This window comes from Poecile atricapillus, chromosome Z (assembly GCF_030490865.1).
Source record: "Poecile atricapillus isolate bPoeAtr1 chromosome Z, bPoeAtr1.hap1, whole genome shotgun sequence".
NCBI classification, from domain to species: Eukaryota; Metazoa; Chordata; class Aves; order Passeriformes; family Paridae; genus Poecile; species Poecile atricapillus.
This window is the reverse complement of record NC_081289.1, coordinates 91,037,040-91,064,697: the sequence shown is the minus strand read 5'-3', so window position 1 is coordinate 91,064,697 and position 27,658 is coordinate 91,037,040. Positions and strand designations below refer to the sequence as shown.

At 37.3% G+C, this 27,658-nt stretch overlaps 1 protein-coding gene across 10 annotated transcripts in view; it reads right to left on the bottom strand.

Moving 5' to 3' along the window:
- Positions 1–211: 211 nt before the first annotated feature.
- Positions 212–27,658, bottom strand: part of GRAMD2B (GRAM domain containing 2B) — a 41,274-nt gene continuing 13,827 nt past the window's right edge. For 3 of the 10 annotated variants that reach the window (XM_058865340.1, XM_058865343.1, XM_058865347.1), the window contains exons 2-15: positions 17,693–17,815; positions 15,606–15,687; positions 15,226–15,292; positions 14,144–14,247; positions 10,613–10,708; positions 9,849–9,920; positions 9,647–9,727; positions 8,895–9,006; positions 7,099–7,221; positions 6,834–6,921; positions 6,188–6,289; positions 4,531–4,624; positions 3,683–3,854; positions 1,313–1,478 (exon numbers count right to left, since the gene is read on the bottom strand). In XM_058865340.1, the coding sequence (XP_058721323.1) occupies positions 1,450–1,478; positions 3,683–3,854; positions 4,531–4,624; positions 6,188–6,289; positions 6,834–6,921; positions 7,099–7,221; positions 8,895–9,006; positions 9,647–9,727; positions 9,849–9,920; positions 10,613–10,708; positions 14,144–14,247; positions 15,226–15,292; positions 15,606–15,687; positions 17,693–17,815 (1,345 nt within the window). In that variant the 3' untranslated portion in view covers positions 1,313–1,449. Of the gene's footprint in view, positions 1,479–3,682; positions 3,855–4,530; positions 5,558–6,187; positions 6,290–6,833; positions 6,922–7,098; positions 7,222–8,894; positions 9,007–9,646; positions 9,728–9,848; positions 9,921–10,612; positions 10,709–14,143; positions 14,248–15,225; positions 15,293–15,605; positions 15,688–17,692; positions 17,816–27,658 lie in introns of those variants that run through there. The other 7 variants (XM_058865342.1, XM_058865345.1, XM_058865346.1 and 4 more) reach the window with 7 other exon arrangements.

Sequence of the window (27,658 nt, the reverse complement as noted above, 5' to 3'; positions counted from 1 at the left end):
TGGAGCCAAATTTGCTCTTACTGTTGTAACTGAGAATCAGAAAGAAGTCACACATGATGGAAGGACTGCAGGATGCAGATCCTAACCCCTTGTGTTAGGGTGCTGGGTTTTGCACAAACTTTGCACTTTGATTTATAAGCCTCATGAATATCACATTTCATCAAAACTGATGGATGGACTTGGGTTCATCCAAATTATTGTATTGAGTCACTTGTTTTAAAAAAGTTTATTTAAACAAAGTAGGTACATTTCACAGAAATGGTTATAAAATGCATAGCATATTATAAACAATACTGTTACTTCACAGATAGTAGTTATTATCCTAAATATTGCTTTTTAAAAACTAATGAGCCTGCTTGGTGAATCAGAAAGCTAAAAATCCCCATCTTAGGCACTCCAGGAAAAAAACAGTATGTGATATAATAAAGCAGGTGTCCACTTTTTCATTCATTCTACTGATTGTTTGTATTGCTGCACCATTAATTTGCCAGTTCTCATTATGTGGAAATATCCAGTCCCTGGAGTCACATACCAAGACTAGATTTCCATTTACTGGACTCCAAATTGCACTTGCTCAGCCAACCAAAACCCCATGCAACTCCAAGGAAAGTTGACTGAGGATCTTCATACTGATTAACTTAAAGGACAGAGACCATATGAGTGGACAGAAAACAAGCAATTTTTCTAAGTTGTGCAGGTGTGTCACATCCATATTGCTATTCATAAGCAACTTGACTGTAAATTGGCAAGTCCATACAGATTACAGGCTTGACTTCAATGGAACCTGAATGCCAGTAGAAACAGACCTTACCCTTAGTGGTGATACAGTGTCACAGAAAGTGGAATTGAGCCTTTTTACAGCACTGGAGAACTGAGCAGACCTCAAACATTCACGACTTTGCATCCCCAAACACAAAGGTGTCTGTTTTCTGATCTTTGGGATGTCAGGGTGCAGAGAAGTAAGTAAAAATGAAGAGCACAGCACCAATCCATAATTATAGCTAAAACAGATATGTGCTCATTCACACAAAACTTCAGTACATGAATGATGACTGACATCTTCACATTTGTATTTGTATGACAATAAGCATAAAGTAAATGTTGAGGTAAAAGAATATGCACCAGGTTTGCACTGGTGTAAGCAACTCTAAAATCAAGCAAGCTATAAAATCCATTAATTCACACGCAATAAAGAAAAATCCCCTCATTTTTAGAACATAGACATACGGTTTGATCTACATCTATGTTTTCAAAATATATAGATGCATGCTGAAGAATCAACTGACTTTTTTGCATGATGACATGAGCCTTACAGTAGATCAAGCTTGGCTTGGACTGAAAATAAAGAAGCTTGAACTCTGGCCAGCAGAGCTCCTTTGGAGCAGTTTGTCAAGACAGAAGAACGAGGTCTGAAGCAGTCCAAGAACATTGATGTTTCATTCACCATCTTCAAGTAGCTTTTGTAAGTTGTTCTGTATCTTAGAAAAAGAGAGGGAAAGAGTTGGGAGGCAAGAAGTGTTACACTGAATTTTAAATAAAAAATAAAAACAAGATACACTCTTCAATATTCTCTGTATGCATGTTAGTTCTGTCACACCTCTTCATACCAATGGTATTCCAGTTAAATGCTTCGCTTATAATAAGTGTAATATAAGTGCGTCAAATGGAGCACTGAGACAATCAACTAGCAGGACATCTAAGTTTCATATGATGAATATCTCCTGAAATTTTCTCCTAGAGCTTGTCTTCTCCATTAGTCATAAGAAAATAAGACAGAAATAAAAATCAGAGCTAGAAGCAATGGGACAAGAAACGGAATGATTTTCACCTTGATCAAAAACCAGTAAAAGCCTCAAACTTCCTAGTCACAGCTCTATGACTAAATAGATAATTCAAATAGTTTTGTAACAGCTTCAGCCATGATGTGTGCACAGCAAAATATAGTTTTTTAACCATTAGCAGAGATGTCCCATTTACCAGATTTAGTGAAATAATTGTAGGCTATCTTCCTTTAGTTGCAATGAAAGTAATGTCAGCCAGTTGCATCCTTTAGAATAATTTGAGCAGACCTACTTTTACACAGCCTATTTATCCACTTTTCATCTCCTTGTTCTTAAAAGCAGAGAGGAGGTCACATCCCCAGACACATATGTTCTCAATAGCTCAGTATCTTAGTAACTTGCTGGCACTGGTTACAGATTCAATCACAGCTACTTTCAGGCTTTAATTTGAGGAGCCATTGTACTTCCTGATCAAGGATACCACTTTTTAATCCTACCTCATGATTTCTATCCCAGATGCACCTCTTTCTCAAGAAGGGTATTTTGAGGACAGGGAGACAGGAAGAAGCACCTAATTTGATACGAGTTGCTTAACACGTAAACAGGAATTTCCTTTCGGCTTGGTAAGTTAGTGTAAGTTAATGAATAATATTAGGCCTCATTTGCCCTCCCACAATTTAATGCTTTATCCTTTGATAGACATGGTGCATTTTAACAAGCTGCTAAATACAATTATAAGTCAAAATAGCAGAATTTTGCTAAACAATGGTAGTTCCTTGGCTCCAAGTTTGAAGAACTTGTAAAAATCACAAGGTCACACTTAAAAAGTCATTGCAACATACTCGTGCATTAACCATTTTTTAACTGCAGAGTAATTTTTAGTTTTTAATCTAGATGATCTCAGTGCTCCAGTTTACAGTGCTGTGGTCACAGGGGACCACAGGGGAGACATGTCAAGTTATACTGGAACACCACCAGAATACTACCTTTGCTTTTGCAGCCAGTTACCAGCACTTTTCACTAAGGCACATGAAACTGTTAAGCAACTATAGTAACTTTGCTCAGAGAACAAAAAGCTATTCGATTTCTAACCACTGCTCATCTAGATTAGAGCAGGATGTGGCAATATGCAGCTGCAGGCAATTCTGATTTAGCTTGTATGCAGAGCACTTCATGGCCTTGAATATATGGCAGATAAAGGTAAGTCTTTAAGGCTTCAATCCTGTAGACACTAAACAAAGAAAGCACAACACTTAAGACTCTAATTCAGGACAGAAGGTCACTCCTCTGTGAACAGCTGAATGATCTAACCATCTAGCTGCCTATTACTGTCTCCAAGCAGATGCTATATAAGGGAGTGGGACAGTGCCTAGCCTTGCTGCAAAGGGCTGGCTGGCTGGCTTCCCACTGAAATGAGGGAAGGGAAGGTGAACCATCTTGCCAGCCTATCCCAGAGAGACAGAAAACAGTAACCTCTAAAATGACCCAATTTGGATGAAGCTTTTATCTGGTAACCATCTGGTAAGCATCTTCCCCTTATATTCACACTGTTATTATCCAGAAAATACAGAAGGGTTAAACCAGCATTATTCTAGATTTCCACAGCCAAGAGGGTGAAGGTGTGGGGGAAGAAACCCCTTTTTGGCAGTATTTCTAAAACCCATGTCACACATGTAAACAGTGATATTATACAGTCTTAGCTTTAGGCCATTTGAGACATTCGGTTTGGGGAAAAAAAACGTGTTGAAAGAGAGAGACAGACTCACTTTTAGAAACAGAGGCAAAAATATCCCATGTGACTTAAGCACACAGGAATTCTAATAACTTTTGTTTTTGTTCCACTAGTGCTTTTGTCACGCTTGGCCTGTGTATGTGTACCCAACACACAGCACTTCACCCACCTGTACGGGTGCATTTGTCAAGGTTAGGGGGCAGGTGGAGCAAGGTCTGCAGGGGCAGCAGCTGTGGGCCAGGACCAGGGGCTGCCCTGTGCTGGACACAGCCATTCCAGCAGCATCCAGTGGAACCACGGCAGGGCACAGCCAAGCCCCAGCCATGACAGCGGAGGAGCCTCTGGTAAAGTGTTTTAGAAAGGGGAAAAACACCCAATAAGGAAGTAACACACACCCACTCATTCCACACAGGTTTCCAATTTAAGTCACCAAATTAAGTAATCAAATACATTTCGCTTTCCAATTAGAGAATGGTAAAAATCAAGGGTGAGGTAGAGGGAATTGCACAACTGGTGCAGCAGCATTTATGTTACTGAAGTGAAACAAGCAGATTCCAGCCACTTGAGGTGAAGAAGCTGACTACATACGTAAGCAAGCACCAGTTTCTTAATCAAAAACTCCAACAAAAGCCCCAAACAGAAAAATTCATCAAATACCAATAAAGGTTAAGTTCAAAACCTTTAGCCCTGATGGATTAAAAAAAAAGGAAAAAAAAAAATGTTGAGATCACTATATAATGCAATAATTATCCCTAAAGTGTCTTCCTCAGGGACACTTCTCCTGGTTATAAGTCTCAGCCCAAGGCAAAGCTTTTACACATACCAATGTTTATACTAGGGTTAGTTTACAATCCAAAAACTAGTCCTTTGTCTAGGAAAACATGCCACCTTTTGGTAGTGAATCTGGGGGTAACTCAACACTTTTCAACATAAAAGATCATAGAAACACAGCAAGAACCAAAAATCAGCAAAACCTCATTGGTCTATCAGCACTTCCATTATACCATATGATGTTACCTTTTCCAATTTTCTAAGATTAGCAGTTAACTCATCACAAAAGGCATCAGCATTAATTTGCAGGTGAGATCCTAAATCTTGGTGCACTTGATGTCTGTCAAATAGAATGAAATAGTAAGTGTGACTGACTCAAAAAAAGAGGAAAACAGAACTGGACACACATGCAGCTGGCAACAGAGTGGCAAAATTGTAAACTGTACTTGTTCATAGAAAAAAATGTGCTAAGTCATTTCTTGACTACATATTTTACATGATCTCATTCTCCAGAGTTTTGGAGGGAACACTTTACAGCTATTTCCACTGAAAAGTTCCGTAGGTTCCACATCCTGTGACTTGGAGGAAATCGGAAAGCCCAAGCCCTTGACACTGCAGAAGTGCACATCAGATCTTCCTTCCTGTATCTTGTACTGTTTGGGATCAGAGCAACAGAAAGGGGACTTTCTTGTGTTAGTGTTTCTGAAGAGGGACACAGCATCCTGGTAATAAAAATAAGCCAGACGTGAGAAAAAGGCTTTTGACATTGCCTACTATGTGAAGCAGGTTTACCCCAACTCTTTCATTATAAAATGATAAAATATAACTGCAAAGCTGCAGAGATAGAGCACCATTTCCTTCCTATCCCTTTTTTATGAAGAACCTGGCTCTGTCTTCTGACACATGCCTACAAGTCCTACTGCTTTCCACAGATGACAGCTGAGACCAGTTGGGTCATAAACAGTATAGTCATTGCTTGATATGGCCACAAGTGCAATGTCAGAGTGACCTGTTTTGTCCTGGATGGGTAATCAAAGAAAGCTGAATTTAAAAGCACACTTATGTAAGAGCTTGCTAAATTTGAACCACTTTGCAAACAGTTTCACCATGCCTGAGTCAGCTCTGTCTTGAATTTTATTTTTCCCCTCTTTTTCATGTGGTGCTTCTCCAGCTGTCAGCATTTCCACTCATGTTGCATGTGGCTGCAAGTTTTTGCACTGAGTTTACAAATGACTTTTGAAGCCATATTTTTCAGAGCAGCTCAGGGAAAAATCTGTTATAAAAAGGGGAGAAGAGTTAATGCAGAATCTAATGCTCAATAAACTGATTAGTATTCTCAGCAGTATCCAATTTAACCTCCTTCTGTCCTAAGACAAGAGCAGGGAGCCAATACAACTTACAGAGGTAAACTACTGTGGAGAATACACACACCTCTGCACTGCCTCTCCATTTAATGCTTGTGTACTTTCTATCTATGCAACATGGAGACAAAAAAAAATCCAAAGAAACAAAAAGACTAACTTGTTTAACTGCAGAGGCAGATGACATCCATGACTCTAGCTACAGAAAGAAATTATTTATGTAACCATGGCCCTCTTCCCTATTTCCTCTTCAAACACACAGATGCCTGCCCCTTGGTGTGTTTGGATTTGTTTTGGTTTAGTGCTGTGGTGTGGGATTTTTTATTTCAGAAAGACAGGACAGAAGTTTCTAAACGGTATACAGACAACATAAAGCTTTATACAAGCAAGACAGATGTACTAGCTCAAAGAGTATAAAGTATGTTTCTAACATTCTAATCAAATTACACTAAGACCGAAGACAGAAGTTACACCTTTTTCATTGAACCTTTACTCTGGGAAAAGATTTTAAATCCCCAATATTTTTCCAGAGCTTATCTTACTCCTTAATATGTGAATCAAAAGCTGTCATGGACATAAGGCGTTCTTCCAGGATGCTAATTTTATATCTCATGTAGAAGGTAGAAAGTATTAAAACACAAACGCTGCAAGAGAGAAAAATAAAGGATATCAGTTAAGGAAACTTTAGCACTACCTGACAAAATTATTTTTAAAAGCCATTTAAATTGTTACTTGTACATGTCCAAAAATAAAGGTATTGTTCTTAGAAACATTTCAGGAATACCATCAATGGTATTTCAGACAGTTATGAAAATCTCAAACCTGAGTATGTTTGCTAAGTGACACGCAAAAGTAACCTCTGCAAGTACTTGAACACTTTTAACATTTTCTGAATCTAAAGTCCCTTTGCTTTTAAAAGTAAATGGCCAGTAAAATATAAGCCTATCCCAACAGGCTTATATAGATCTATGTATATATATATATATATATATATATATATGTGTGTGTGTGTGTGTGTGTGTGTATGCATATATATATGTGTGTGTGTGTGTATGTATACACACATTTCTGGAAAGTGTAAAGGCCACAATTTCCAATAATTTCCTTTTTCCAAGTTAAGCTTAGATTGTATCAATCATGCTTATAAGAAAGCTGTAGTTTTTGACCATCTTGTTATTACTAACTTACAGAATTGCATAAAATACAAGTACATGGTTCAGAGATAAGAGCTTCTGGGACTTCAGTTTGTGGAGGAACCTGAAGGCTTCAGAGTGGCCTGCAAGGGAAAGAAGCAAGCCTTACTTTGAGCAGAGCAGACCACAGAATATAAACAGTGTTTAGGAGAATGCAAATGGAGAAACAAGAAAGACATCTTCCATATTATGTGAACAGACCTAATTATGCAAAGTTATCTCAATTTATTCCAGCTGAAGATCTGTCCTTGACTTCTTACCATTTCGAGGACTGTTTCGGGCTTTTCCATCAGGCCCACGTTTACTATGTGCATCTGAACGAACAGACTTGGCCTCAGGCTTGGAAACTTTTAAGTGAGTCTCTGTTTCAACTATGTGATAATCTGTCAAAAGAAGGATTTTTAATAGAGGTGAAATATTAAGTCAAAGAAAATCATTGATAGCTTATGTTGGTCAAGAAAAAGAGAAAGAGGAGAGTTTTTAAAGGTACATTTCTGTACTTTTGGGTAAAAAGAAGGCAGCTGGTTTAGTATCCTTGAAATAGCTTACATACTAATTCCACATCAATACAAATAAAAAGAAGCACTTGGATTGTAAGAAGGTTGCATTTATATTCCAGATCTTTTAAAAGATGGCAACCCATGAAAATGTTGAAAAGCTACTACTGAATTTCCAGGCAGAAGATTATAGTCATAAAAGTAATCTCTCAAAAGGCCTGAATTTGCTAGAGTAATGATTCTAAATTACTTTAATAGCAACATCAAATGGGGATAGCGGACTGTTACTTTAAAAAGGACATTACAACTCTCGTTCCTGACTGTCTTTAAAAATGCCAATGTTATCTTGAAAGAAATGGGACACAAAAATCTAATCACACTCAGTTTTATGCTATCCTTGCTTGCTCTGGATTTGCTCTAATGATGTACAAGAAACAACCATGAGTGACAGACGTACTACCTTTCACCCCTGCTTTCACCTCCTTTTCCTAGGGTGGTTCTTTGGCTGGGTATTGGTTTTCATTTACGGAAAGAGAAAATGGAATGGTTTGAAGAAGTTACTAGCTATCAGGAAGTAAGACAGCAAGTAAAAACATTATTGAGAAGCACTTCTGTGGCATGTGATGACGCCACAATTTAATGAAAAGCACCACACAATTAAAGACAGATGCACAATAAATACTAAATACCACTGAAAGCAAGTAACTCCAAATCATCCTGCTGAACAAAAGACACAGAGCAAAAGGGAGAGTTAATAAAAAATAGCATGATAGAAAACTACTATAAAAATTGACAGTATCTTTAAACAGTTTCTTATATAAATTATGGTCAAGATGGAACCCAGAGTACTAACAGCATAACAACATATTAATATCTTAACATATATTAATTGTACAAGAGAATAATTTTTATTTTCATAACAACATTCAGCATGAGCTACACAAAACAAGTATTGCTGTACACATGAGGTTATGAAGTACGAGTTATGAAGTGAGTTTTGATCAGAATGGCTGCTAGTTAGGTGAAGAACTTGAGAAAATAGATTACAAAGACTGTGGTAAAGAAAGAAGAACTTTGGATAGTATCTTCGAGCATCTTAATAGCTGCAAAGAATAAAATGAGTGTTTAAAAATCCCCACAAAAACACATCAAAAATAACCTTGATGACCAAAAGCCACCGTGGTACAAAATGTTATTTGTATAGATCAGAAGTTACACTGTGACTTGGACTACTTTAGAATGGGTTATGATTGTTTATTTTTCTTTTGTGTTTTAAAGCATGAACAGCTCCTACATTCTATCTCTGCTGGCATCTACTAAGCAACTGGAACCAGTAGTGACAATTTAGATCTGCTGATGACCAAGTCATTGTCTGAGTCTGGACTGCAGAGGACTATAGAAACAGAAATGTAAGTGCTGTCGCCTTGAGGAAGACCTCAAAACCCCACATAATTCTCTAGGACTGTGGAGAATCTAGATTCCACATCAGAAGGGGATACAGAAGCAAAACTGAGAGCTAGTCCGTTCTCTTTCTCTTGGGGCTCCATGCTCCCACTCACCTTGAAAGCATTCCAGCTCTGGTGTCTGTGAGCCTGTGCTGCTGGACTCTTCCATCTCTTGTCTTCGCTGTTGCACTATTCCATCCAGATCAGAATAATCTTCAGTGAAATCCTGATGGGGAGAAATAATCACAAAAAGGCTCAGCCCTATTCTAAATCTAAACAATCTAATTTCCTCTAGAATCTGAACCAAAGACCAAAGCTTTAGAACTGTTCAACCAAGAATAATCTTTGAGAGCAAGATGTCAAGATCAAATTAAAAAATAAGCTCCATAACATCACCAGAATTCAAGCTTTATCTCCTGTGTTGTCTATAAGAAAGATTGCTAAGTTTGCACAAGTTGTAAGTCCAGGACAAGCTCCTGGACTCACTTTAGGCTCAGGTCATCACATGTGGCTTCACAGCTCTTAAAGTTGAGTGAACAGTTTTACAGAGGAAGACTTGCTACTAGAAACACTTCAAAAACTGTTCATGGCAGACTTTGCATCAGTACAGTGAAATCTGACTGCTAGACAGTGACATGAATAACATACAGATCGTGAATAAATCCAAAGCGCACACATGTATATAAACTGCACGTCACCAGATAATTATGCTAATTATTCCAACTTGTTTCCTAGCATCAAAGACTCATGGAAATTTCAGAAACAGATGCCATGATTTCCTTCAGTTTCCTTTCTTCAGGCATTATAAATAGTACTTGCAATGAAAGATGCCACACAACAAAAGAACAAACTTCTAAGCCATTTACCAGGGGCAGAGTTCTAGGGCGATCAGCCCTGAAGCTGTTTTCTGCAGAAGAGGGATTTGGACTGTTGCCCATGCTTGTATCCTGAAAAAAAGCAGCAGTGTTAACAAGGAACACAAGCAGAAAGTATCTAGTATTTCACAGCAGAATAGCAGTAATAATGAACACAATGCTACATACCATCTTCACTGCCACTAGTACTTACGTCAAGATGTCTACAGATAGATTTTAATAGCTTGTAGGTCGTATCTCTGGAGAGCAGTGAGACAAACATGTACTGCAAAACATAAGTTCCATGACTATTTGCAAAAGACATACAGTCTTCCTTTTATCTAAATAAAACTTGACAGGTGATTTTGCTGATCAAGAAACAATTTTCAAGAACTTCAGTATGGCAGGAAAATCCTGCGGTCCTTCTAAGCCTACAATTTGAGGTTTATCACACATCCACAGAAAAGGCAGATAAAAGTTACCATGTTCTGCTGCAGGAACAAGAGCATAATCCAGACCTGCTCATTCTTTTAAAAACACTTTCCATGCTATGTTTTACCTACGCTTTAAAAAAACTCCAAACAAACAAAACCCCAAACTTGCTTTTATGTACAGTCTCCTGCACCCACAAAATATTTGTGCAATGAAAATGTGTTGTTTCTGAAGCTGCTCATAGGATAATCACATTTCCTACTGATTGATGCCATTACAATTCCTGGATATCACTGTAAGCAACAGATTCTTGTGTGTCTCAGGTATTACTGGTTTGGTAAGATAAAAGTAAATGAAAGCACACTGACAGAGCTGCCAAGAAAGCAGGCGACTGTGTATGCACCTCCTGACTCAGCTTTTTCAGTTCCTCTGGTGCTATAAATTCTTCAAAAACAGGGAATAAAAGATTACAGAGAGCAGGTGGCAAAAAGAGATTATTTTTTTTATTTTCTCACTGAAACACCATTGTGCTCTACCAGTACTTACCCTATCTGTCATTGTTGCTATGATCAGAGCATTTGGCACAAGAAGGGCAGTTTTGGTTTTCTTCAGAAGTGTCACTGACAGCACAGGTATACTAATCTGAAACAAGATCAACGTAGCGCTTGAATCCCAATACTTGCATGCAAATCTGCATCATGCTCTGTCCCAAGGTGCCAGCCCAGCCACTGGGATAAGCCTGACTTTCAACACTCACTATTTAAAGATGTCTCCACTGCATTTCTGGTTACTTTTATTTCATATGAAATAAGAAATGTAATAATCGGAAACCATAACTAACTGCTTTTACTTCTGCCCTTTAAAAAATGTTAATCTGGGCTTTAGTTTGTGTCTTCCTTTCCTGACAAGACTTCTGGCTCTCACAAGACTACAGGCTTAGCGTACTGCTGATCAGCGAAATGAACCAATCCTAAAGTTATCCTTCTTTGTTTAGAAACCAAATATTTCAGAACTTATCAGACAAGACAAGCTTGTTGAACAATGAACATTAAAGTCTTCTCACCACTTCTAGATCTACAACAAGCAGGAGAGTACACAGCCTGTCCTTCAGCAAGGTTGAAAGACCCAATACTGACACACCTCCTGACTTCAACTGATTCCTTTGTGTGCCAAGGAGGCAGTCTACATTAACATTGAAAAGTTATCAATTTTTCTTCCTGCTTGTGTTATGCTTGTGTTAATTTCCATTAGCTTAATGTCTGCTAAGTTTCAGTATTTCACTTAAGATATTCTGCATGGCTCTTCCCACAAATCCCAATTTACAAAGGTTAAAAAACCTGGTTGGAAACAGTGAGTTGAAAAAACTAGAGGTTTAGTGAGTTAGGCAAATAAAATAATCCTAGACATGGATATGATATGATATATGATATGATATTCATGGATAATAACATCAATGATTAAGAAACAGATCCTATTAAAAATACCTTTGGCACAGGCTCTCGGAACTACCTGAGAAATTTGTAAGCAAACTTGAAAGTGTCCATAAATTGTTCAGTTAGCAATCACAGCACTGAATTAAAACATGCCATTGGAGGAGAATGAAGCTACTCTGTGCAGTTTCTTGTTAACTTTTGTTCAGAACAGTAACATGAAATCATGAACTGAAAAATTGTACCAGGTAAAAAAAAATAAATCTTTGTGTATAACAGTTTGGTTGCAAGACGGCCAAATACTATTCAAACAGAAGTTCTACTACAAGCTGCATGAAAGCAGCTTACCATTTTTCTAGTTGGCTCAGTTCACAATTCGGCTTAAAGAACTTTAAATCAGAGATGTTAATGGCATTCTACTTTGTGTAGTTTTGATGGATAACATAACTGTAATCAAAACTAATGTGTCCATTCAGCACTTGAATATTGCACTGTTCCCACAGCATTGGATTGAAAGTGTGGAATCACTATTTGATTACAACTACTTTATCTGGAACAATAATTATTTCAGAATAAAAGGTTTACCTGCAGGCAACATGGACAGTAATTTAAAAGGGTTAAACAATGTCTAAATCCAAGGAAAACTCCAGGTCAACATATATATCCAAATTAGAGCTACCTGGAAAGAAAGTCTTTCAATGCCTATTCTATCCTACAAAAGCAATTTTTTCGTTCTGAATATACATAGTGTCTTTATTGCATACTCAAAATTCCTGAATTGTGTAGCTGTTCCTTGCATGATCGCTTTCATTAAAAAAAATTTTGCAGGTAGAATTCTTGTCAAAAATTAACTAGAATATGTAGATCCACTGTTTCTCACAATAAAACACTTTATCCGTGAGCTAAAATTGTTTTACTAGTTTTAAACAATAGCAGCTTTGCGTCTTGGAGACTCTGTCAGTGTATCTGACTGCTAATAATGTTCCTTTTCCTGTCCAGCTTGATTTCCTCCTTTCCCTCCCACGACATCATTTTTTCCTGTATCCCTGATTTTCCAGCTTTTTTCTTGATGATATTCTTAAAAACTGAACAAAGCTGTAAATAAATGATAAGGACTGTCACTTTCACTCTTAATTTTCCCTGCAAAGTTTTCTGAAAATAAGACCCAGAACTGAGTAATTTGCAGAATTGCTATAATTACATTTAGTGTTTATTCTATCCTATCTTGTAAAATGTTTTCACTTTTCAGCACATACGTAGTGTATGTATATGTTCCTGAATTTAAAGCCCTGTTGACAAAGGTAATTTCCTAGTACTACATCATCATTCTGCATTTTTTTTTCCAGGTTTTTCTACTCAGTAAATTTCTACCAGATTCTTGCATACATTTAGCTTAGTTGACATTAGAAAGCTGTTCCACAGTCTGCAGTAACTACATTTGCTCATGGTGAACAGAAGATTGCCAGTACAGCAGCCTAAATTTTAATAAATTGCCAAGATAACTGTTACTAATATTGAACGACAGTATTCAACCAGATGTTTTTTCCTTTGTGCCACACAGCTTTCACCAACATATACAGCAACCACATTAATGTACTGTCTATGACTAACAGAAACCATTAACTAGAAATCAACAATGGTCCTGGGCCAAGTGCTGTGATAACCCATATGGTTGCTATGGACAATGTGCTGTCAATAATTTCAAGCATACTTTAAACCTATTTCACTTTATAAAAAGCACTTTAACAACAACTGGTATTCCATCAAAATAGTTGACTGCAGAGAAATGAGATAATCTCAACCCCTAAACTGATTTCAGCATTCAATTCACTGGATCTAACCAGGAGCTTTGCTCAAGGATGCTCCTGAAAGGAAGAAGTCAAAGAAATCCTTGAAACAAATTGATCTGTTTCCCCAGAAGAGGTCAAAACCAAAGCAGTTTATGTAAACAAAGCACACTCCAAAACCTCCAAATCAACAGATCCAAGTCTTTGAGTCTTTTTTTTTTCTGTATGCATATCATTCACCACAGGGGTAATAAGATTTAGGTGGATCACCAAGAAAGACTTATTTATGATCTTCCCAACAGTTCATATCTCATTTCTGATCTGCATACTGTGTTCACAAGTCAAAACGTTGCACACTTGTTTTTCTAATTCTCTTCTCTGTTTATGCAAAATGGAACTGCTAGAAGACTCCTTCAGAGAGCTTCACTGTTCAAGTCAGAAGCCAGTTTTAGTTCTTCCTCTTTAGCTGCCTTAATATGTTTGATCCTTCTTTCCACTGCTCCAGCTATAATCTTGGAGCCCTTAATACTCTTTGGACTTCATTCCTCCTCTAAGTACTTACCCCAAGACAAACATTTTTGCCATTTGTGTTACATGGATTTGACAATACCCTCACTGCTGCTTTCACATCATTTCATCTGATTCTTTCAGACATTAAGTCCTTGAACACGAGATTCAATCTCTATTAATAACAGTCCTCAGTTCTAGACTGTTTTTCAAACATCACTTATAAACACTGATTGTATTCAATAAAACTCGGAAGTATTACTATTCTATCCTTGCACAGTAATTTGGACTTCTGGTGATGAGCAAATTGTTAAGAATAGCACTACCATTCTATGCATAAACGTTTTACTAACCTTAGTATCCTTGCCAAAAACCTTGGAATGGAAGCAAATCCAGTTTTCAGAAATGAATAACTTTCCTTGGTACAGAATTTCTTTCTGCAGAGCACAGGTAAAGCCTGAAACAAATAGATATTCTATAATCTTGAATGTAATCACAACACAAGCCAAGCCCAGCCAATTTGGCTTCAGTTTTGTTCTTTTTACAAAGCTATGATATGTTGAGGTTTATACCTTTTGATTAACATTGTCAAACCTTGAAATTTTCAGTAAGCTTAACTCATACGGACAAGATCAGAAGATGTCACGGACCTAAGTTTAGACTCAAAGTACTTGAAGGACAGCAACTGAAATTAATAAAATGAATAGTAATGTGCAACTGGCCTCCAAAAGTTAAAAATGTTTTCTGACAGAATAAAACCTAGCTTCCTAAAAACTTTTTACTAACTTCTAGGTAACTACATTACTTAAATGTGAAGAGTTTAATGAAAGGTTTTATCATAAAACTTCCAGCTTTATGGCCATTGTCTAAACTAGACGTCTAACAGAGATAAAACACATGTAAAGTAATACTGTTTTTACTTCACAGACATTGAGCAAACGATTTCTCACTCATGAATCACCTTCCCTGCAATCCTTTCAAGAAACATTTGCTATACATCTGTGTAGAATTCCCTTCTTATAAGTACTATAGATAATAGTAAAATATTTAAACATTCAAACATTAATTTTCTTACTAGTGTTTTTAAATATTAAAACATCATAAACAGCAAAAACTCAAACTAATCACTTGACCAATGCTGTCTCAAGTACTGCTTTTATCAAGGAAGATGCAGTACCAAAAAATACTGTATTAGGCTACTCTCCAGGAATGGCACATTGGGTTACAATTTCCAAATATACCAAACATGTAGAGGTTTAAGTTTTCCAAGATCACAACACAATGCCTACTGCACATGAATCAAGGCCCTGTAGCTCTAAGCAACTGGAGTTAAAAGTTTTTAAAATTTGGGTAGTTCCTCTTGTACATCACATTTGTTGATTAACAACATTTCCTAGGATCCACAGTCAACAACAACATGGGGATTAATACTTACTTTGTTTCAGAGGCTCATCAATGGGAACGTCTAGAAACAGCTTATGAAAGTGTGCATTTGCCTTCAGCTAAAAAACAAAAAGCCCCACAACAAAAACACACACGCTTTATTAGACAGTCTGACAACCAAGTGACCTGCTCCCCTTCCTGTACTCCACACAGCTTCCCACTCTGCCCACTTGTTTTACAAGAAATCCCCATTTTTTTCTATGTGGCTATTAACTGTATTGTGCTTTACCCAGACTCTAATACACTGATGAAAAAGGAACCTGTGTCCTTATATAACCATGAACTATAGTGCTGCTAAACAAGAGCCCTGTCATGGTAGTTACCTGTTTACTTTTACTCTATGTAAACAAACAAGTAGAGTCTCTGCCTTACCTGATTTGAGGCACGTTTTTTCCTTTCAATCTTGGAGTCACTCTTGATTGTCAGGACTGGACTATCTGTGCTGCTCTTGGTCCTGAGGATTTAAAGCATTTGATGTAAGCCCAGCTTCAGTTCATTGGTCTTGGTAAGTTACCAACAGGATGTGCTTTTCCATGGAACATATTAATCCTTTAGGTAACTTATCTAATTCATCAAGAATTTTACAGAGATACTGAGGAGTATATATTTTCTTAAACTGTGTCAATCTTCTGGCTATGGCAGTCTGATGAAGGTCTCCTTTTAATTTAGAAGGGATATTCTAAATAACTGACTAGCTGGTAAGGCAATAGAAAAAGTTCAAAACATTTTTACAGCTTAATGAATTATAACATTGCTTAGCTTCACCTTCGTTTCTGGGCAACGTTTGAAATACTAACACTAAACAAGCATATTCCTTACTAATGGAAGATAAAATTACATAAAACTTAGTAGGTGAGATTAAAGGCAGTGTACAGAAAGCCATGAAGTTGTAACACAAGCAGCGAGCTCATTTGAAAAGTACAACTAAGAAGAATAGGTGCACAAGTCAGAGGATGGCTATGAACTCTGTAGTGTAGTGTAGTGTAATGAAATCATCAAGACAACAGCAACCTTACAGAAAATGAAATGGAATTCTGAGTGCCAGGTGTATAGGTAGCTGTACTTGTACAGCTCTAGCCATTTATACTGGAAAACCAAACAAAACCTCAAACAACTCTACAAAAGCCAAGTACAGATCAAATTCTTTATGGATGGCTGGTAAAATCAGTTTTGCCTATTTTACACAGGCAGAATTAATGGCATGGATTGCTCAGAAAAACAGAGAAGTGGGATAACTGTTTCATAAATAAGAAAGAGGAGAACACTCTCTCTGAAAGCTATGTGGCACAGAATAAATGTATATTAACATACTATAAAAATCAGGTAGCTCTTTTTCAGAGGCTCTCAGATGCAAACTGAATAGCAGAAAAAAACCCCATATCACAGGACTCATATGGAATGACCTGAAAAACACATTTTGCTAGAGATACAGTAGGCAAATAAAGGTGCTATGAAAATTTCCATTACAGCACCTTATCAGTGAAAGGAAGAAAAACCCTGTGTTATGGAGACACAGCTGGAAAGAGGTTGTGTAGAAATCTGACTTAGACACTGACTTAGCAGAGAAACTGGCTGTATATCTCAGGAGGTCACTCATAGCAGAAAACTCTAAAATATGTGAATACATGTATTAGTGAGCTCACGTAAAGTACAGGTTGAACTAAAACAAATAGTAAGCCTGACAAAAATCTTATGTTTAGCCTTCACCAAAAGTAGTAAATTACAGCATATGAGAGGTAAGACTGCAACTGTTGGGGAAAAAAAAAAGCAATAACGTATTCCTTCAAATACCTTTTCCTCAAAGATGTTTCATGAAATTAAGTGATTTTTTAAAAATATTTGCCTTGTGACCAAAACAACAGTGTCAGGCTGTCCACTGACTTTTGCACTGACTGTTCAGTTGACAAAGTGAAAGGGATGCAAAGGTTCAAGCATCCATGTGGGATTTTAGCTTCTTTTAGAAGCACTTAAAATGCATTCCAGTTCTCCAGCAAAAGAAGAATGAATGTCTTTGTTGGGACATTACAAGAATCTGATGCAATATGCGACACAGAGTCCAAAATTAAAACTTACGTCATAGTTTTACCATGGACAATCAATATTCCACCATGAAACTGTTCTGGAAAGAGGCCAGGACTAAAACTGCAGCTCAGTTTGACTGCCTGTCAAATTGATTATGAAAGGAATGTAACTAGCAATGGCACCAAACAGTGAAATATATTTTTTCCTAGAACAGCGGAACTAAGTCAGCTCAGAGTCTAAATTCTATTGTGACTACTTGTAGTAGGTAACAGAGCAACCAAGGAAGGTACCTGGATTCCAATACACTTGCACAGTGTGCAAGCTAACCCTCTATTAGGATATCTGAAAAATACAGCTACTCAGTCTAGCTTTTGAAGTGGGTTGCAGCCATTCTAACTACCTTACTAGAAGAAAAATGACCATATTTCTGACATTACCTAGCAACATCAACTTTTTTCCGGTCATCAAAATACTCCATTTCACTGGTAGAGGTCTGCAGCGACACAGTGGGTGATTTTCCAGCCCTTCTTTTCTCATCTGTTCCATTTTCTCCATCTGAACTGCAGGGGGAAAAACAAACAAACAAACAAACAAACAAATAAATAACAAAAAAAAATAGAAGTGTGTATTACAGGATTCACTGTAATGTCGGATGTCACTGCAACATGCTGACAATACAGCATATATTAAAGAACAAAATTGTAATATATATTTCTGCTGAGATTCTGCAAAAATCTTTGTCTACTGGCTTGACAGTACTATACATCTGAGCTTCAGTACTGGAATTTCAGCAATGAAGAGTGGAAAATTGAAATACTGCCATGGACATTTCAGCACTCATAAAATTTGTGGCTCTAGCTTCCGCTCTGAAGAGAATGTCTCGTTTAGGAAAAATGCATTCCATGTTCAGTACTCAGACTCAGATGACTAATGGAAATTAATTTGATTGGCAAGCCAGGAGAAAAACATCTTGCATGATAGCACTTGGTGCTTAGCAGATTATTTGTGGCTCAATATTGCAAGAGGAAGATAGGACCTATTTTGCCTCTCACTTCCCTCTTCTGTGAGAGTCCTCATGCAGAATTTTCACAATAAAGGTTTCTTTCCATGTACAAAAAGCATTGGTGTTATTTTACAAAAGCAGCGCTGCCACCAAGGTGCATTGTCTTTTCACAGCACATGCCAGTGCTTCAGAAAGTTATGGACTCAGAGTCTGAAGACTAAGCAATACACCATTAAAGTGTCCCCCTGGCTTTCCTTTCCATAATTTTCCAACAAAACGACAACTCAGAAAACTTAGAGAAAAAGAGCTTTTCTTAATAATAGGGTGTGAGGAATGAAAATGACATGACAAATACATACACACACTTGACTGCAGAAACATGAAGTCCCAGAAAAACTCTAGGATTAAAGAGGAAAGCCAAACCATGTCGCCCACTAATTCAATGCCTGGCCTGAATGACCTCATTTACAGAAGCTTTCCATTATACTGTTCAATTTGTGCAATTTTACAGCAATACCACAGTCATCATGTGACACTGTCTTTACTATGAATAGGTTTTTTTCTTACTAAGACAAAAGTTTTGCTAATAGAGGTTCTCAAACTAATCAAATCTTCCTTTAGGAAGGGCACAAAAAGATCTTTTGCTTTTATTGCACTCTGATGAGTAAGATCAGAAGATACGCCTCACAACACCTTAATTGAGGTCTAATGAGGTGTTATCCTACCTCCCAGCTGAACTAGAGCTTATGTCACAGGACAAATGCCAGGATTCTTAAGGCATCTTATATTTACATAGAACAGCTATTTCCATATCTAAGCCTTCCTCAGCACCCTCGGCACTCCCCACCACAAGGGCACAGAATTCCTACTCCCTAAGTCACATTTTACTAATCCTTTCGGTTATACACAAAGCCAATAAGGAAAACCCCTATTATTTCCCCATAACTTCACTCTTGCATCAGCTCTGCCTTGACCACACATCATCAGTTTTTATTTTCAGTCGACAGAAATGACAATTAAATAGGCAATTCATGAGATTCAAGTGGAACGCCATCTGCCTGAAAAACCCAAACAAGCAGCTTTATGCTGTTTGAGATTTTAAGCAGACAAATAGACTACCAACTCAAGGTGCTCCCTGCAAACATAGGGAAGTTTGTATTCCAAAAGTCTGCAAATCCTGAAAACGCCTTATTCAGATTCTTGGTATATTTCTATTACCCAAACCGTTGGGCTCCAAGAGTGGCCAGAGAATACCAGAAATGAGTGGGATAAGGAACAGGGTGAGACAAAATTGCCAGGTTCAGAGAAAGCAGCTTAGCATGGAAGCTCCCAAATGAACATGACTATATAACACAGTGTTGTTTTTAAGATTAGTTGCTTTAGCCTGAAGCCTTACTGGTGTCTATCACTGCCTTGGTCAGTCTGCTATTCTCACATGGCAATACTACCAGCTGATCAAGGAGGCCTCTATAGTACAAATATATTTTTTTTTAAAACTACAACACAGGTTCTACCACTCACACCTGTCAGTATGGTTATATGCTTTGCTGCTGCTTTTTTTACTTAGAATTCCTACTCCCTTTCCCTCACCCATTCTTTCTGTCTTCCCTACTAGCTTCTACTACTTCCAGCCTCTAGCGTCTGAACCCATTCCATCTAGCTGGTTTCAGACTGCAGAGAGCTCAGGCACCCCAATATGCTAATCCTGCTGACAATTGTGTGTGGGAGCACAGAGCTAACTTTTGTCAGCCTGCTCACCTCTCCAAGATGCCTCCTGCAGCTGAGAACAGCAGCACCTCAGCGAGGAAATTCACCCATAAAACACGACACTGACGGAAGCAACAGGGTGTATTCCTACCAGCTGATACAGTTTCACCATGTCTATCCTCCACACCCCTCCCCGCCCTGTCATCATGACTTCAGCACATAATGAAAAACTATTTTTTTCTGCACAAAATGAAAAAGAAAAATTTGTTCTTATATTTCTGATAATTATAGCTCCAGACAGCAACTAATTTACTAGTAGGTGTTTTATAAGTATCAGAAGAATCTTCCCTTCCCACAATCCTCACAATTTCACGAGTGAGTTAGTTTTCTTAAATGCTTTGTAAAAAGAGCACACAAGTCAGAACAACAACAACAAATTAGATTAAGAGCACTTGAAAAATGAATGATTCTCATTACAGCTGTTGCAGATGCACATAAAATAACTGGATTTGCAAATGTCAGGGCAAAGCAAAAGAATTTTGTGAAATTGGGACCATTAAAATAAAAAAAAAGAAAACAAACATATATTTGGTACTATCACCAAGCCTATTAAAATAATATTTAAAAGAAAAGAAGTTGTCTCTAGTTTTCAAATAAAAGAACAGTTGTCATAGGGAGTATTTTCAAAGCCAAGTCCTGCACTTACACTGTGATCATACATTGTATCTAAGCTAGTTAAAATGAAAATTAGTTGTGTTTAAGGGAAAGTGCTATGAAATACATAAACCAAAGCAGTGGACTAAGTTCCATTCTAATGTAGTTCAGAAACACATTACTCATCAACAAATTTTAAAAGTCATAGAAACTTCACCTCTTCTGATCTGAGTAGTTTCTGGGAAAACAAAGCTTTGTGGCAGACATGTTCAAACTCCTTGGATTGCATAAAATTCTCTGAACTTCAGACTTTCTTTTTTGACATTAACCTTCATCAGGACTTGAAAAATTCAGACTCCCTGTGAAAGTTATACTGTACCACATTAATGGGAATTCTCAAAGAGAAAAAAGATTAAATACATTAATCTAAAATAGTAACTTTTCCTCTGTTCCCTTCAAATACAGCTTGAGTAAGAAGTATTGAATAAAACCAGTGTGAGAGAGAAGTGGTAATAGGCCACAGTTTGGAAAGTGAACCTCAAGGAACAACTGCTCTCTTTGACAATCCCAGTACTGAACCAGACACAAACATTTCTCAGGCATACACAAGAGAGACCAAAATTCCAGAACTATATGGTGATTACTGCCTTCATTTCCCTGCAGCCATACAACTCCTTCTACAGGATGCCCTCCGGAATGATAACTGATAACTGCTCTAGAAGTTCAGAAGCCACAATAAGTTGTGACAAACCAGCCCCCCAGTCCACATATTGCAGATTAGTTATGTATGAGGAAAAAAGTCCTGTTGAATAATCAGAGATATTAGGTACATCTTCAATTGTTTGCAAAACTGGAGTCAAAGCATATTTCCCAAGGGTTTAATGTGACTCAGCATTGGTGCAATGTTCCTTCTGTGAATGGAACATATATATTAGATCATCATGTTACCTTATAAGCCTTGCTGGTCCAGTTTCACTTACGTTCTTCAAAAAGTATTAATTTTGCAATAGCAGTTAGTCTGCTGTATTACTGCAAATCAAACCAAAGTAGTTGGGAAATAAGTTCTCCCCAAACGTCCACAACCATGCTTGGTACACCCCATGAGAAAAATATCCAACAATATACAACAAATACAATGACATTCTGTAGTGTCTTTTGGTTGTGTTGGATTTATCGGGTAGCTGTTGGCACACCGACAGGATTTGACAAAGGAATCAAAGTAGTGTGAACAGTACTATTGCTAAGAGATAGTGATATTTAAGCTATTCTTACTACCTTACGAGTCTATGCACGTAAAGAACTGGGCTACTTTCAAAGAAACTTAAAGTCAAAGGGAAAGACCCCAAACATTTAAGGATCCCAAATAAAGATGACAGACTTTGGCAGGTTTTTAAAGGCAGAGAAGATGAAGTAGGATGAAGAGATTTATCTAGGCATTATCCAAAAAACATATCAGCAACATGCTTCCAGCAGAGATGACTACAAGAGGGTAAAATGGAATGTACCAATGCTTGGAAGGACATTGCTCAGCATGCTGAGGATCACAGGTCTCCTAAACACTGACTTTCCTTGAGCTATCACGTGCTAGAGAAGCAGTTGTCTCAAACTACCTTTGGCTAGGATTAAATCTCAAATTTTTCTTTCAGAAGACATGCCCCATCATTCTACTAGATATCTTTTCTATGTCACACCAGTATGAACAAACCATTTTTGCATGTGTAATCAGATTCTGAAGTGCGTTATCAGATGAGCTTGAATTCATACTGTACACAGTTCAATTACTTCACACCTGGACTGAAGAAAATATATTTCCACTATAAACCCTCCTGCTGCTAATCTTCTTCATAGAAGGTTAGAATGGTCTCCACACTGGAAAAACTAGCAATAGTGCTCAAATTGAGGATTTAGGTGTCGTCTGTACAGTCTGGTCATGCAGAAGCAAAATGCCTCCCATAGCTCTATAGCCATGCTCTAGTGTTATGTGGCACTCAGCACTGTTTATGTGAGATAACACATCTCCCAGAAACAATTTCTTAAAATTGTAATTTAATCTACTTTGAAGACCACATACCATTTTCACCATGCAAATGGACAGCCAACCATGGACTATCATTAAGACTCCCAAACTACAAAAACAGGCAGAAAACGAGCTCCAGCTACTCTAATCACAAACGGGCAGAAAGCTACTTAACATGTGCTATAATAGATGTTAGATTGACATAATGTGTCCATTTGGTATTTGTATATATCCATATACTTACACAGCTTGTACTTAAGACTGAAATCTGAAAGAAAGAAAGCAGCTGATTCTGAAGTGCAGGACTTTGTATGTCTTTTGTATAGTTAATCTACAGCCAGCAGATGTATTTATACCAAATATAGAGAGCAGCAAAGCATTAATGATAGTTCAGAGATGTGAAACTGCATGACAGAGAAGGTCAACTTGTAAATATGAATGGGTATGAACCAGACTGAGATTTAACCTCCTCAGGTTGTTCAGGAGCAGGCTAATTCTCCCCTCATGAGATCAGAGTCAAACATGGCATAATGGAGGCAGAGTTACACAGCTGCACATTAACTGTGTAAAACATGCATATGGATGGGCGCACTTGCACATACACCACGTGCTTCTCTAGGCACTTCTAGTTTGAAACACACCTGTAGATACAGCTGGAATCTTGATGTCAGATAGCACCAAAAGAGAAATGAAACAAATTGTTTAGGACTTCCTCAAAATCTGAAACTAATTTTATATTTTCAGCTAACTGATTGCAGAAATGCTTACTGTGTTCTATTCCACATCTATCTCTTGGAACACAATTACTCCCCTGTGAATAATTTCATATGTTTGTGTTGCAATGTCTTTATTAAAAATGCAAATGAAATTTTGGAGTTCATACTGAACAGAAACCCTTGCAACTCTGTTAAGGACAGAGAAAGTCAAGTTTTTCTCCTCAACTGAATAGACATTTCACATAATAACTAGATCAAGTTTCACACTGCCTTACCACTTGGACATCAGCAAGATCACTGTGACACCGCAGACGTCATTAGCAAGTATGTAAATTCTCTGCTCTAAATACCATCTATTATTAACTGTCTGTATTCCCTGTCTAATCAAAACCAGACTGCTATCAAGTTCCAGAGAAAAAAAAAAAGCCACAGAAGAATTCCCTGTGCTCTGAAACAAGAGACACTATAACAAGATATTTTACTAAGTTAACACTAGAACAGGAACACAAGCCATTTAGCTCTCTTGTCTTCTCAAGAGTTTCCGTTTCATGTATCCACTTCAAAAAGCAAAAGCCCTCTCATATATATCTTCACTCAACTCCAAAGATTCCCACCATGCAGCTTCCATGATCAACAACTATTTATCTGAACATAAGCATCGTCAAATCTAGCACACAACAGAAATCTCAGACAGACACGCTTTTGGGGAAAAAAAAAGAAAATAAAGCAAAATACACTCATTCAGCTCTGTTTTGGAGAGAAGCATGTGCTCTTCTCATTCTCCAACCTGCTTGCATAATTTAGGAGAAAAAACTTTCATATCTCCTAATTCTAGCCTGCCTAATCTAACCCAAAGCAAGACAAAATACAATCACAATTCATACTGAAAGGGAAGCATACAGTCTTTATTCACGTTTTTATTTTTAGCTTACAGAGGTGAAGAGAAAGGAAAAATAAAAAATTCTTTATTTATAACTTGTTCAGGGTGCAAAAAAGAGTAAAAAGGCACTTTTCTAGGTCTAGTAATTATTCAATACCAAATTTAATTACAAAGATAAAAACTGGATCTATATACAAACAATTGGTATGTTCAATACCACCCTACAGACATCTATCAATCAGAGCTGTTCCTTAACTCAGGCAGAAACAACATGTATGTATCTGAAAAAAGCATCTTTACAAATGAGGCCTGATCACCATAGAATTAGCATAATTCAGGCCTCATTGCCTAAAGCTGCACCTCTGGTTTTTAGAAGAACAATTCCAGAGAAACATACCTCAACATACTACAAGACTTGGATGCCAGTTTATCAGCATTAATTGTGTTATTGAAAAAAACTAAGTAGTTACATCAGACTCAAATATGCAAAAAATAAAACAAAATACAAAAGCCCAAACCCAAAACAAAGACCCCAAAACCAAAATGCAAATAAAAAAATACATTAGACCCCTGTAATTATATTAACAAGCACTACTAAGAATGCAGTTAGAGATGAAAGCAGAGGTCTGGAAACAATCTTATCAACACTTTTTCCATTCTCTGCTGTTATAAAGTGAAGCTGCCACAAAACCCTTGACCAGCAGGGTTCAGTTCTATGGTACATTTAGAAATAGCAGCTCACTATGCTGCGCAAAAAGTGTTTTAATCAATGTACATAAGAAAAAATAATTTTGATTCTTCTGATACATTATATACAAATATACAGAGAGAAGGAGGATTGGATTTTCTCATAAAGCTGTGTCTTTGAAAACTGGCATTGATAAAAGATAACTCAAATCATTGTTAAGATTTCCCTGTTTAAAGTGTGTTAGATTCTGCTCCTACCTATCTTATTTACATTTTTTGTGAGGTTCCCCAGCAAGAATAGCGGACAACAAAGCCAAATGAAAAACAATGAGATGAAAATTAATTTCTCATTGTGTCTATCTACTGTGCTTTTTGATGCTTTCCTTGTTTAATACTCAACACTAATCAAGGAGACAAAGTTTGAAGTTTTGAGGACTACCCCAGTACATTTTTGATGTTTCATCACGCATTTCACCAAGGACAGAAGTGAACCATTCACCAAGGATCTGACAATGTTGAATTTCCCATTAGCTTTTCAACCTAGGACTACTCTTACAGAGCCGCTCATGTGTTCATGGAAAAGACCAGAACAATGTGGATAATTGAATACAAAACCTACAACTTCACACTAGGAAATACTAGCTCCCAACCATGGGTCTAACCAACACCAGTCACAATAGCACCTTTGACTGTGACACTGAATATAAGGAATCATTTTCCTTCCAGAGTCTTGGAAAAAGGTAGTCTTATTAGAATCAGATGTAACACATGGTAGCCAGCCACCTGCTAAGAACAACTGGATTTTCTATTTTCACCATTTTTTTTCTAGTTTTCTGTGTTACCATGACACTGAATGCTCTCAAAGCCTGCTTCTTCAATCTGAGCCTTTCCAGTGGCCACAAGCTGCCCTCCACAGCAAAACACACTCTCCTATGCTGGCACATTTACATGTATGCTAAAATTTCTCAAAACCAAATAGGAATATAAATAATTCTGTTATCTACTGCACTTTTGTAATATGAACTTCGTTCTTGTTGAGAAAAATGCTGAACAAATCTAAACAGCTCTTCTTCTAGTATAGCACAGATGGCAGCTACAAAAGTATATCAAGAGTCTTTTGCCCAGGTGGTCTATCTTTCACAAACAGACTGAAACTATAGCCAGAGGGCTAAACTGAGGCACACGTAGGACATGCCAGGGTATGGCTGATTCTATGGGAGATGTACAGAACTGTTGCTTCATAGTCAGATAACTGGGTTTCCCTCTTCTATTCACGGAGGGCAATTCTATTCACTTCAGTCTGCCTCTATGTTCCCTGTCTTGCTGAAATTATCAGCTGCCAATCTGCAGACTACGGCTCTACATATTATTTCCTGCCACTCTTTCTGGAGCTTATTAACCTCCCTAACCTTAGTGTACTGTTTTTCCAAGGACTGAGGCAAAGACAGACAGTGCCAAGTAGAAGTTTAGTTAAAGTAACACAGATCAGAAAGGATTCATTGGAAAGGCAATACAGGGACTTGGCAACAGCTATGTACAGAGCATAAAGATCATTAGTCTCAGCAGTGGTCTCATTAGATAAGCACATAATTTCTAACCACATGACTGCAACGTTTATGGAGACGGAAGTAAACAGACAATACTGTGATGGGATGTTTATGCATCACCTGTCAAATAACAACAACAAATCCTGTTGCCCAAAGTTGTAGCTATCATGCTGCCTAACAAGCATTTCTCACAGATTGCATATAACTAGTAAATACCTTAGCCACATGAGGCACCTGGGTGGAAAGAAAAATAACTCTTTAGATCCATACCATGCATTTACACATGGAACTGCTTTTATAACTTAAGCATGCACATAAAGTGAACAAAGTAGGAATGGCAGGGGAAAAAAAAGGAAAAAACCAGAAGTGATCAAAAAACATCATCATGAACAAATCAAGGCTGAAATCTACACTGGAAAACTCTTGTCACACCAGAAATTGAAATGTTTCATTTTCAAGCCTCTCCTTCTTTAGAGATCATGTGTTATAACTTCTGCTATAAAAGTAAGGAAGAACTACTAGGGAAGAATTAAAAAAATGTGATATTTAGTATGTGTTAATATCTTCATCCCCTGAAGTACATAATTACACCTTTTTCCCTTTGCAAATAAAAAACCCCAAAAAACACAGTAGAAGTCTGGCTGCTGGAAAGGAGTCAACTTAGATCAAAACTGAAATAAAACTTTATGTCAGTAATAAATAACTTCCCTTTTTTTCTCTGCATTTTGTGTTTTCCTCAAGTAAGAGAGGTAAAAAAAAAATAGTGAATTTTGATTAAGCACAAGTAAGGCAATTAATTTTGCTTTAATTTATCAACTGATAAACAGTGATTAAGAAACATCTGTTATGGAAGAATAATATGCCAGACAAATAAACCATAAAAATCACATAGTCCCTGCACAGAAGTGTCCAATTTGCTTGTAAGCATTTTCCACTGCTTGCAGCAGCATATTTTCCCCAGTACCTGCAATGCATTTTTGCTGAAAAAAAAAAAATAATGAAAACCTTCCACACATATCAGACTCTTAAGACCGAGTCTCTTAATTTCTTTAAGTTACATGTGGTAATTGGACATGACCTGATTCTGTAAACCATAAGGGGACAGAATGTGCCACTTAATATTAGCAGAATCTTGCCATACTGTAAGCCATCACATCACACTTGTACAGCAAGACTGAATCATACCAGGACA